The following is a 13,349-nucleotide window of genomic DNA, read 5'->3' as shown; positions in this document are numbered from 1 at the left end:
GCATCCACCCTAGTCTTGTAAGTTTAAGCGTGTTTCGCTTCATTTGCCTTTTTAGGGTTGCGTAGTCAACTAGGAACCCTTATAATTTCGCCATGTCCGTCTGTCTGTCTGTCTGTTTGTCCGAGGCTTTTCTCCGTGGTCGTTAGTGCTAGAAAGATGGAATTTACCATGGACATATGTATAAATCAAAAAAGCCGGCAAAGTCGTACATACAAGAAAACCAATTTTTTTTTTTTTTGTTTAAAGTATCTACATTTAATTTGATTTTGACATATTGTGAGAGAGTTTGACGTGTTAAACCCACCGTATTTAAGCTTAATAAGAAATTACAACCAAATTTCAGCCTACATGAATTAAGTATTGTAGCCGACTCAACCTCAGTCCGATAATGAAGCTTACTTCAAAGACTACTAGCAACAAAGTAGAATTTTACTAATGCTGTAATGCGACAGCATGCTAAAGACCACGGAGAACTTTAACTATCAATGTCACATCTAAGTATAAGCACAAAATAAAAAATAAACACAAGGTCCGTTCTCGCCGTTCTTGAAAATACATAGGGAGCGTGCATGAACTGTAGGAGGCAGCACAGCAGCCGTCAGATTTTTGGCGCGAGGTGTAAATGTGATGTTTATTGTTCCGATGTAGCCCACAAGATGGCAGAACCTACTATGTACAAGAAAACACGTGACGTGTACATGTACATGTTTACGGTTCCGATTCAGGCCACAAGATGGCAGACCCTCCAACGCGCACGATCCCTATACCTAAATTTGCCCGACTCACTAAGGTTGCTTCTGTATTAATTTAGAATTTTAAAAAGGAGTAGGTAATATAAGTTTACAGACATACATACATCGATTCGTTTATACATACATCCTTGGACTAATAATTCTGCATACATCTTATCATGTTTACATTCCTTAGAGACTGCATGTTGACGTACATGATAGTAGGTACCTACGTAGCGGCGGGGACGTCAAGTGAGCAACGCACGCACAGCCCGACTAAGCTCTGCCCGAGAGTGCCCGAGAACGCCGGTAAATGTAACGTCTGTGTGTGTAATGGCACGTCTGCGTGCGGCGAAAATGGCACTTTGTTTGTACTGAGCGGACTCTGCTCCGGCGCGCGCCACCGCTATTTACTTTGTGGTATAAGTATGTATAAGTGGTAGGTTGATAATATGTCATTTAGCCAACTATGAATAGTTGAATGTCTAATGAATGAAAATACGCTTTAAATATACTTGTTTAGAGTTGATTCTTCAAAAGCTCAAACCATGGATACATTTTAGTTGTCAATGTCATATAATGATAAGTGGTAGAATATGATTAAATCATCTATTCATTAAAATACGCCTTAAGTCATTGAGTTTAAAATTGATTTTTCCAAACCTAAAAACATGTCAACGTTATCCTCGCGACTTTATACCGAATTAAATCACTTATCAGATATTCGACGTCAATCCATGCATTAAAATGATTAATGATATGGTGACAAAAGCGTCATAGCCCTGCTGATATACTTACCTCCTATTGATTATTATTATAGCGCATTTTTATAAATAGTCACTTTAGGCTTTATAGTAGTTTATGTGACTGTTACATAATGAAATGCGTTATAACACGAATGTGAGTTTCTGAAACTATCTGAAAGAGAGTTAAAAAAAAATCACACATGACACTTATGTACACAAACATACACTGTATGGAGTATGGATTTAAGAAGAGTGAAATCTCTTACGGTATAAGTGTTGCAAAAGTGTCCAGCTGTCAGCTATAAATAATAGTTCCAAATCTCTCTAGAGTAGCGCTGGAGTAGCTAAGAACCTAGGCGTTATTGACGGATTGAAGTGCGCTATCTATGATTTGATTTTTCTTTCAAGTATTCTAGGTATTGTAGCGCCATCTATTTAAGGTTTTTTGATGACCTTCCATAATACACTGCTTTAGCTAGACACATATTATAAACTCTCTTTGATGTGTTCATGAGCCGCACGCGGGTAGTCTCGGCACATATCACGAGTTTTATTTCTAGAATAAATAAGGCGAGAAAATTACTACATACAATTAAAATAAATACATATGTTTTTAGGCAATTTTTTTGTGAAATCTGACAATACCCTCCAACTACACAATAACAAAAACCTCGCGCAATTAATTTCACGCCCCCGAATTTCATTCTTTCTTTCATCAAATTGGTCTTTAAAAAGCCACCAAGAGCACTAGAGTCACCTATTATGCATAAATGTGTTAGAACATGGGTTAGATTACATGTAATTAATAAATACATTGCTAACTTTCACTACCAAAACTTTAATGACGTCACAATTCGTTCACAGTTACAATTTCACAGTTTCCCCTGCATGAAGGGCTTGAAGTGCGTATGGAAGCTCTTGTTCACAGGCTCGGCGTTGAGCGGAGTCTTCTGGGCTTCCGCCATCAGCCGCTCGTACACGCGGCCGTCGTACGCGCCTAGGGTTGATTGCAGGATCTGAAGATAGGCGAGAGATCACTATAAGAACAGGCAACAGTCAGAAAAAAAACACCTTGTCAGGAAAGGCACGCTCCGGGCGTGCACTCCTGGCATTTTTGTCGCTAGCGCCTAGCGCGTGGTTCGAGTCAAACCAAGATAACGTCGGGGATAGTGCAATACCGCGTAACTAACAAAGTCGAAAGAGTTCGAAATTCAAACAATGTACAAGGTAATTGGACCTTACTGTATTTGTTATTTACGCGGTATTGCACTATCCCCGACGAAAGTTGGCAGCGATTTTGATAGCGCAGACGGTGCACGGATTATTTTAAACGTCGAACTTCTATGAAATTATGAAGTTTACTTGACACTTGCACCGTCTGGGCTATAGAACTCGCTGTCAACTTTTCTTGATCTGACTCTAAAATGTATGGAGGTCAGCGTCGAGCGAGTACCCTCGGAGCCCGCATTCCCTGGCCCTTGGCCTACGCTATGCTCATTACATCCTTTCATCAGGTGCCACAGCAGTCGAATAATTACATCAGATGATCCATCGCCACTACTACTACCTACCTAGATAGACGAACCAGACAAGGAACGTAACATCGTGGTAGCATCTAAGAAATGCTACCTACTTGCCTAAAGACTCTCGATTTAGAAAACTTTGTTCCCGCTGCAATATGACATACGTATGGGAAAGAACAGTAGGTAATAGGACTCATGTCCCATGTTCCCTGTCCAGGGAATGGCCATTGGATTTCATGCCAAAGCACGGTTAGCTCGTTTTAAATATTTTACCCGACTTAAACTGCTGACTCGAGTAGCAGCAACAGCGTAAAATACATTGCGGTGTGGTGCTGATGATGGTGCCATTGTGGTTATTGTAGTGTAGATTATTTATCTTTATTCCAAATTGAACCCTCCGTAAACTTGGTAACAATTTCTTTCAATAATAATCGAAATAATGATGTTATTTTGACGAGTATTTCATATTACTCGTCAAATACCCCTGAAATTTTACACTTTCATAATTATTTGAAATCAAATTGAAACTGACATTGAAAGCTAAATGAAATGACGTTCTTTTTTACCAAAAATTTTCGGCGTTTGGTATAACTTCCTCAAACCTTCCTCTTGTTCCTTACCATAGAGGTACATTAATATAGATTTGAAATGGGGGAGGGAGATGCTCTTATGGAACTTTCAGTAGGAGTAGCAGACAAAGCGCTCTTATTGTTTGTCCTTGACTACTTGTCATAGTCTCACTACATACTTACTTTACTCTTTGGTATGTTCTATCCCTCACGGACGCATGCATATCTAATGTTTCTTACCTACATAGTACTTATGACATTTTCAATATGGCCAGTATGGCATTTAACTGACGTGGTGACGTGGTGTAACTGAGTGGAAGATAAGTGGTGCACTTTGGATTTGACCTGATCGCACTTGGTAATATCTTGGTTTATCGAGTTGTAATATGTAGGTATATTTAGTTATTTACAATATTAGTAGGATTAAAGGATTACTGATTTTATTTAAGCCTTGTGGAAGAGTAGGTAAGATTAGAATACGAAGTTACCTCATCTCTGATATCAAAGGCGTCGACTAGTCCAACAGCATTTGGTCTGATGAGCGCTAATAACTCTTCATACCGCTGTTGCAGGCTTACGATGTCATCTTCGCTGATGCTGCAATACTACAAACAAATTAAGAAAATTAGCATCCGCTGTATCGAGCGAATTATCAATACGGATTGTCATATACCATAGCACCATACTTGTGATTGTGACTGCAGAACATGAAACGTTTTTCAAAAATATCGAATACGTAAATAAATAAAAAAATATTATAAGTCATTTTTACACAAAATGACTAAGCACGTACCACTGTAAGCTCAAGAAGGCTTATGTTGTGAGTATATCCATAACTTAAATGCATAGAAAAACACGGACACATGACTCGGGAACAAATATTTGTGCTCATCACACAAATAAATGTCCTTACCGGGATTCAAACCAACGGCTTCATAGGCAGGGTCGATCACTACCGACGAGGCCATATCGTCAAACAAAACTTACGAGTTACGAGAGCTATCAATAAGTTAAAATCCGATGTTGCCCCTCTTCCAACACAACTCCAGTGCCCAGTAGACCTCGTATATGGAAGCCAATCTATGACTAACCTGACGTTTATAGATAACAGCGCAGTCAGACCCTGTGTCTAGTCTAATATGTGCTGTGCACCTCACTACGCGAAATAGACGCAACGCGACGATCCCATGATAAATAGTTGCCCACAATCCACAATAAATCTCTAGTTCTCTCCAAAGCCCAGTAAGTTAAGAGAGAAGCCAGCACATGAGGGTGTTGTCTCTGTCTGGTTTACCAACAAATATTTACCGGCAATCACTATCCAGTCCTCTCCAAAGCTCACTAAATAAGTGATGTAGAGAGAAGCTAGCTAATGCTTGACGGCTCTGACGTGAGCTGACGACGATGCAGACAGGCCAGACAGACAGGTTTCGCTCCAATATGAGCAGATTACAGCGCTATGTGTCTAGTTTGGCGACAAACTTACCCTCAACAAATCTCCAGTCCTCTCCAAAGCCCAGTAAGTTATGTAGAGAGAAGCCAGCTGTTGCATTACGGCTCTGACGTTTGCCGACGACGATGCAGTGAGGCGTTGTGTCTCACTCCAGTAGGCGCTGCAGATGACGGCGCGACAGTGGGCCTGGATCAAAAATATAACAACCAGTTAAGGGATGGACGTTTATTGTGACATTTGCGACTGGTTTGATGCAGACAAAAATTGATGGCTCAGATGATGGTTTCTCTAAGAGGTTTTCTGGATATGCTATTATCCCTGATCATTTGTCCAAGCTGCAAGGAATGAAGCTAAATTAAAAAAACAAAGGTACGGGACCTACACATTTCGAAATTGAAATTTCTGAATTCCAAAATAGATAAGGTATGTGAGTCTAGTACCGTGATGCATCCTAAGAAGGTACTTATGTGGTTTACATACCTCGGCTGAAGCCACTAACTGGACCGTCGACAGCTGCCAGGCGTCTTCGTAGGTCATACCACTCTCCACTCTTCTTCGAATGCTGGTCACAGCCGCAGAGATCTTCCTACGGAACAAAACGATTATACAATCGTTTATTGTCAAGGTTACCTTGAATTACTCGTTTCACCAAGTCACCTGCCGACCCAACGTATTATCAACTTGTTCGAGTTATAATTATAAAACTTGAATATTATGACTATTATGATAATCTTTTACATTTCAACCTTCTGACATACCTAAAGCAGGTCGAGTTTAAACTGTCTGGACAATTTATTTACGCGGCTCAATCTAATTTTTAAATATCTACTGGACCATTGTACCTATGCCGCGCTAAGCAAGTTATCTTGTGCGCAATGTCTTCTCGTAAACACAATAGAAAAAAAAATGATTCATTTCTGTCACAAAGTCAATCTTTCGGTTTTTCGATTTAGACCATAGTTGACGGTAGAGAATGCCTTCTGGCATTAATTCAGCCGTTTGTACTTTCATGTATTGAGATATAATGTTTAATAAATAAAGTTTCAGTCACATTGTCCTTACCCCTTAGCAAGTCTTTGGAACGATGATACAATTCCTTCCAATGAAGGATCCCAGCTACCCACGGAGGCTGTTTGAGATAAGTACGAGACGGTAGGCGACACAGTGTTCCCAGCTTCCGTCTGTTCAAAAGCCTTTACTAAAAACCTGTAAAGGACAAGAGCTTCTTAATTAAATGTATTATTACTGCTTCAAAATTGCAAAGGTTCGCAATTAGTTTTTTTTTATATGTATGATCCGCAACTTCTCTAAAACTGAATTAATTAATTAATATAGGTACTTTCGCAGTTACTTTCACTATTTATCCCACCCAATTTTCCAGTCTAGAATTCGTTCTGGAAATATTTCGGGAAATCTTTAACCAGCCATAGTGTTTTTAGTATTTTTATAGTAGGTAGGGTTTTTGCTCTCTGAAATGACCATTTGGTAAAGTGGAACTGCTGAGAAAAACCAGAAACCGATGACATTTAATTGTTTTATGGAGTCGGTTATTTTTTAACCAACGAAAAAAACGGAGGAGGAAATTATTTTTTTATTGCTCTTAAGATAAAGATCTTTTTTATTGCGCCGTATAAAATATACACTAGTATTTCGAGTACCTTGCACACTGCAGCATCAAGATAGTGTAGTCTCCCTCATTGGTCCGGATTCCCGACACGTAGCCGTACAAGGTCGGTAGACGGGAGGACAGCATGTATCCGTGGCCACCACACGCAAAGCGACACTGCTCTATGAGAACTAAAGAGTCTGATGTGCTGAGTGCTTTAAGGCAGCTGGATAAAGCGTGGAGCTGGAAGAAAAATGTCCTCAGTGTTTCTCTGCGAAATCAATTTAGACATGAGAAGACCGACAAGAGAACTAAGGTCGTTAACATAGCTGCTTTGTTGCAAGCGTACGCTTGGCTTGAAAAGGCGATGCGCAAATTAACAGAACTTGATTAAGATTATAAGGAACCGTTGTATGAGATCACCACACAGTCGGTCGTTATGGGGTTCCATGAGGGAGGCATTTGGTAAAAATCTCCACCACAGAAAATTTTAACTCCTAGCCAGTAAGCCAGTGTCAGATTAACCAATAAGCAAACAAAGTAGGGGCACCACCTTTAGGGGGGCACCAAATTCTCAAGGATTGATCGAATCTGTTGGATGACCCCGGAAAGAGAGAGGCGCCATGGCATCAAAATGTTTTAATTCGGCATTATTAACGTCTATGCATGTATATTTTGCAGGTATTAAAGGAAAGAATGCTTGCGTAACTGCAAACCTCTGGCAAATTATCCACGTTTCCCTCTCTCATATCGGCCTGCACGGCGGCGAAGGTAGTCCACAACCAAGCGCTGGTGAGCTGCAGTGCATGTGCTGTTGCGATACCAATGAACAGCTTGTGCTGCTGCGTTATGTAGTCCAGGATCTGAGGTTCGGGAGCGCTGGGAATGTTTGGAAAGATTACGGTTTTTTATACCACGCCTGAAGTTAAGTTGCCACCGTAGCTTATGGACGCCCGCAACTCCAGGAGTGTCTCATGCACGTTTCCGACTCCTTAAAAACCTGTGCACTCCTTTTTTGAAGAACCCCATTACAGGAGTCCTTGGAGAAAACCTCGAGAATGTTATGATTTGTAAGCATAGGTATCAGCCAATTATTTAGCTCGATAACATGAACCCACCTCACTGGTACAGTTCATCGCCTTCGCATTCGCACTAGTAAAATTAAAAAGTGCAAGGGTAATTCAGAGGTAGATCGAGAGGCACGGCTCACAGGATCAACATATGTAGTAAGAATAGTATCTACACAGTATTTGGTTCAATGTATCACCGCTATATTTTTACATGCATGGCTATAGATTTTGATGGCATTTGTGATTAGATATGGGAAAGAAGTCAAGCACTATAGATACTAGGAAGTAGAAATGTTCTGCTTATACATACAGTTTTTTTTTATATCAAAACAGACAACCATCGTGAGGAGCTAATTCTCATCAGATATAAATAACTTAGACTTTCTCAAGCGCTAGAATCAACTCTTAAAAGCGAAAGTTATTTCCAATCAATAAATACATAACATTTTTTAACTTTATTAACAGACTATAAAGCACCGGGAAATAGCAAACAGCTAGCAACTTAAAAGTGTCATAACAAACTACAAACACATAGTCATGGGTTGATTTAAAAAAAACCATTAACGCCATGAATCGATTTTGATAAAACATATCTAAGAGCCCACCGTTAGAAACCCACTTTCAAATTGAAAAAAACGTATCGAAATCGGTTAACCCGTTTAAGACCTACGTTGTCACAGACAGACAGACAAACACACACATAGCGGTCAAATTATAGCACCCCCTCTTTTTGCGCCGGGGGTTAAAAATGTACCTACTCGGGGTTAGGCTGACATTGTCTCCTGACAGCGGAGTAGCGTACAGCTATAGTGACTGCTTTCGCCAAGTTGAAAGCTGCATCGTTGACTAGAATCACACGGATGAAAACCATCGTGCCGTATGTCATCTTCTTGTGAGACTTCTTTACGTAAGTTCCATCCTGAAATATGTTTTTTACAGAAAAATCACAATATGACTGATCTTTTTCCGCTACTCTATATCCATATCAAATCCATGTATAGGAATCATGGATATAGGTCGATTTACGAAAGCCGGCCCGGATTTTCTATGAAAATATTGACAGTTCAGTACAAATCTCGCGCCAGCTCATGAATTTATATATAATAGGAACTATCCTAACGCAATAGCGTGCTAAATTGCTAGTGCGTGATAAAGATAGAAGAAGCCTAAGCAAAAACGCCTAGTATAAGGACACAGTGTGTGAAAAAAAATCTTATGCAACCATGTAGTTAATTACATAATGCGGTATACTCGTATCACAAGATAGGACACATAATACCTATACTGAAAATACATTATCCTTTTATAGATAATTGGGTATTACGTTAATACACTCGTACATGCATTAAAAATGTTATGCTTGATAAGATAGTCGAAGACACCTGTAAGTGTAAAATTATAATAATGCAAAATGATTATTTATGTGGGTTTATAAAAAACACATTGACTTCTGACTCATAATAATCATCGTGTTGTTAAGAGCCGATTCTGAAGAGCCAATTACATCCACACTTCCCGATATCGGGCCCGAATTCAGGCCTGATAATCGTTTTCTGTTTCTCGGAATATCAGCACATCGTTAACAATATTTGAAATGTAAAAAATACTTTGTTTCTAATCGCCAACAATGTTCAATGTTTGATATTTTTGCATATGATTTTTTCAGTGAAAACACTTTTTGTGATGGGGAGAAAATGTTACACTCGCGACAGGTCACGTGACCGACAGATTCGTCGTCAGAAAAACACTAAAGTCTCACCTTCAAAACCTGAGCATTTTTCATCAGCATATTCTCCCTGGGTATCCTAAAGTGGTCGAAACCCAGGAAGCCGTTGTCAGCATTAATGTACCCCATCCTTGGACCAATCTCCCCCACCCTGATTCCAGGTAGCGGCATATGGGTCTCCCTGTCACGAATCTGGACTATGAAAGGATGAGTTCCATGGCACTCGCCTTTAGTGTACAGCTGGGCTATGACAACGGCGTGGTTGGCTGTTTTTCCCACTAAAAAATATAAAAAAAATCATATATCTTGGTTAAAATTCGTAGTATAGGTACTGACATGGACTTTAATTGTTGAGCCATTTCGGGATTAAGTACTTTAGATTTGAGATGTCATAGCCTTAGTAATGACTACAAAATTAGCTTGAACCTTAAATGGGTCAAGAAAGTGTGTGTACCTATAAATCTGTGGCCCTAGTGAAAAAGGGTACAAGTCTCTGGCAGCGCAGGTGTAAAGGGGTGTAAGTTCCACGTAACACTTATGCCCTTATACACCTAAACTACCAGAGAGTCCAGAGACCTCACACACAGAGTGCACTAGGGCCACAATATGATATGAAGATTATGAAGTAAGTGGACTGTGAAGTTCCCGGCTCACTTTGGAACTATAGCCCTAAATCGCTGATCCAAGATGAGCTGATGCGCATTACTTGATGAGCTTAAAATAAAATCGTCTAAATAAGAATTATTCTTATTATATCTATTATAGCCGCTGATAGACTAACCAACGTGCCTTGTTAGAATGTTTCAGAAAACTCTTGGATAATCTGCTGAGTTCTTAGTAGCTAAACAGCTACATTGACCGCTATACTAGCGCAGGTAAGTATTTTACTATGTACTCAGCTATCTATAAATAATACTTACATCCACCAGGCCACCACTTATGAGCAGAGAGCGTGGGCGTGTGCAGCACGAACTGCTCCGTCTCGGGGTCGTAGGTCGCCGTCGTCTCTAGCCCTCGGATGAACGTGCCGTGGCCCAATTCAGTCTAAAACAGATGTTCAAGCACATTTTATTTAGTCCCAGACTGAGCGATTATTTTGTTATATTATCCTCGAATATGCGGGGATGATCGCTGACTGCAAAATGACCTATTCTAGTTCGCTTAGATCGACAGACATGTGGATATGGCGTGTGACCTCTACGCGTTTTATTCACAATCCTCAAACGAAGGAGCTACTAGAAAGGGATCAAAATAAAGATTTCCTTATTATTGACATGCTGACGTAGTTTCGAACAAGATCTTGTCTCCTCGAACAATCGGTTCAAAGGAGTTAAAAGAAACAACATATTAAGTATAGCCGCGTGCTTTGAGAAGCCGGGCTAGCAGAACGCATATAGTTTTGCGCCGGGCTCTGACAGGCATTCTATCGAAGATCCTTCAAACAGAACGGTCGAAACATGTCAAGCAATATTCGACCTAAAGTACGAGAGAGACACGGTTCCAAAGCTTTTGATGTATCTGTGAGTCTCATGGGACTATTATATCTCTAAGTGTTACTTACCTGAGCGTACGTGCCAACAATCTGCATGTCCAAAGCACTAGGTAGCCACTCTGCCTGCTGGTCTGGCGTGCCCTGACCCAAGATTGTGGTCACAAACATGCCCAAGTGAACAGCGAATGGGGACTGCTCGTTTAAGTAAGCGTCTGCTGTTCTCCGGAGAAAGGATGACCTGAAATTAATTTAATGTAATATATACTTTCGATTTACAGAGCCTAAAACATCAATCGCATAAGTTGAGACAAACAGGGTTTTGCTACATAGTTTACCGACAGAGTTAAGGTCGCTAAGACATTTGGTTTTTCATAGAGAATGGTTCTGATGCACATGGAGCATAAGGACCCTTTAGGCATGGAACGCCACATTCAAAACTGACTTCGCACGCACACATACTCCCTTATTCGGTTTGAACCATATACTGCTCAGCTATTGAGTCATGTCACGCGCAAACACAAGGAAATCAGCGTACTCCACACATAACTCTGAAGGTTTTCCAGTCTTACCCAATAGTTTCAATATCTACATCGCCAGTAGTGACGAAGTTCTTGAACAAGACTGCAAATAGGCAGGACTTCTCGATCGCTTTCTCATATCGCTCCTTCAAGCTAAGGCATTCCTCTGGAGGGCCTTTATTTACTACTTCTAGATGTTCTTTCTTAAATGCAATGCTTTCTGTAACAACCGTGTTAGAAATCACTATAGATATTTTAACGCATTCACTGTCAGAGGGCGTGATTTTGTATGACAGTGAATGCATTATCTGCGTATCGTAAACTCACTTTTCAAATCTAGAACAAACAAGGATCAAGCGATTTAGTATCATTGACATCATTGTTAATTCATTCATCTTATTACCATCATTATCATTGGCCTAAGCCAGAGTTATACGAGTACTCGTATATATCCGAGCTACTATTTATTATTGTATTGTATGTAGCACGGGCAGGTTTCCGCAACTCGACGACTTGTGCCTATTGATTGACACATTATGCACACGCATATATGCGTTCACTGTCATACGAAATCACGTTTCCTGACAGTGAATGCATTAAGAAGAATGAATTTCTTCAAAATCTTTGCAAATTAATGATTAGGTATAAGTGCCGCTGATACACGAATCTTACTACTTATGACTGCGGATATTTCTTCCAGAGTCATAGGTGTTTTCTATGTATTTAAGTATTTATCGTTGTCTAGGTATCTACAATAAGCCTTATTGAGCTTACAATGGTGACTAAGTTCACTTTGTATAATAATGTCCTATAATATTTATTTATTTTTTCAAACGTCACTTTAAGTGGTAATGTAAGTTAGCTATTGTATACCTATTTCTATAGAAATAAAATTAGTGAGTACACGAAGTACCTACCTATACTCCTTCTATCCTCAGTCCTTTCTCTTCCTCCGTCTATGATATACGTCAGTTCTTCGATATTGAAATTACACTTTTTCCTTTCTCTAATCAAATCTTCATTCACTGCAACCTCAGCCATTTTTGCACAGAATTCAAGACTTATACGTTTCAAAATATGAACGATCAATATATTTCGACAAACTTTTTCAGTTTGGTTTTAAGCACGAATGTTTTCAATACTAATGTCGATGACGGAATGTATCCTAATGTAAATTTCCTTGAATTAACTTCGTAATTAACATGAATGACAATTGTTTCGATTAGGGTGCGAAGGTCAAACTTCAGGGATTTTTGTTTACCTAGTTTATTTTCAATTAAATAGTTACTTTATGATTTCTCATTTTAGACGTCTATAAACTACACTTCTATTTTCAAAATAAGAATACCATGCTTGACTGGGTCGACTGTCCAGTGGCGCCCTTATTGGGGGAATTATGTTTTGTAATTAATTAATTAATTTCAGTATAAAGCAGTATTTTAATATTGTTGTCATGATTATTCACCAATTTTTGACCTATGTGATATAGTTTTATATTACTTACTTTTGACTTTATCGCCTAAATGGAAAAATATGGCCACACCATTTGCCGTTTAATTGATAAAGCAAAAATAAACAAAATAAAACTATGTGACAAAGACCAAAAGTTGGGGAATAATATTAATATACTGATTTAAACATAAATGAATTGGTTTATTAGAAAACACAATTCCCCCCACGAAGGTGCTGGACGGTCCACCCAGTCTTAAATGTATCCTACTACTACCAGCGCCTTTGCTTGAATTCGCAGCGTCATTATCTACTTATTTTCCAATTTTGTTATATGTATCATATTCTTTAGTTTGGCTGACAGACAGGGTAGGTACTCGATACATTGGGTCCTGGAGATACACCTTTAATCCCAGGAATTTAACATACTTAATTTACACATAGAGTATTTCGCATCAAGCCATTA

General features: G+C 39.4%; 1 protein-coding gene across 1 annotated transcript; it reads right to left on the bottom strand.

The window, feature by feature from the left end:
* Nucleotides 1–2,295: 2,295 nt before the first annotated feature.
* Nucleotides 2,296–13,225, bottom strand: LOC133518752 (probable peroxisomal acyl-coenzyme A oxidase 1). Its single transcript, XM_061852435.1, has 13 exons — nt 12,352–13,225; nt 11,486–11,654; nt 10,986–11,154; nt 10,345–10,468; nt 9,458–9,702; nt 8,457–8,617; nt 7,345–7,507; nt 6,681–6,871; nt 6,085–6,228; nt 5,503–5,608; nt 5,056–5,208; nt 4,058–4,174; nt 2,296–2,493 (listed from the first exon to the last, which is right to left on the bottom strand). Exons 1-13 carry the CDS (start codon nt 12,473–12,475, stop codon nt 2,350–2,352), a joined length of 2,010 nt encoding a protein of 669 aa, XP_061708419.1. The 5' UTR covers nt 12,476–13,225; the 3' UTR covers nt 2,296–2,349.
* Between the last annotated feature and the right edge of the window lie 124 nt (nt 13,226–13,349).

This window comes from Cydia pomonella, chromosome 6 (genome assembly GCF_033807575.1).
Source record: "Cydia pomonella isolate Wapato2018A chromosome 6, ilCydPomo1, whole genome shotgun sequence".
In the NCBI taxonomy this organism is placed as follows: Eukaryota; Metazoa; Arthropoda; class Insecta; order Lepidoptera; family Tortricidae; genus Cydia; species Cydia pomonella.
This window is presented reverse-complemented; position numbering and strand designations above follow the sequence as displayed.

Bases quoted from the DNA above. Each gene is read 5' to 3' on its own strand.
- LOC133518752 (XM_061852435.1), bottom strand. From the start codon at position 12,475: ATGGCTGAGGTTGCAGTGAATGAAGATTTGATTAGAGAAAGGAAAAAG. The intron at 6,872-7,344 runs GTTTGCAGTTAC...TTTTTCTTCCAG, and splicing joins ACGTGGATAATTTGCCAGAG to CTCCACGCTTTATCCAGCTG. The intron at 5,209-5,502 runs GTATGTAAACCA...TTTTTGATCCAG, and splicing joins AGTTAGTGGCTTCAGCCGAG to GCCCACTGTCGCGCCGTCAT.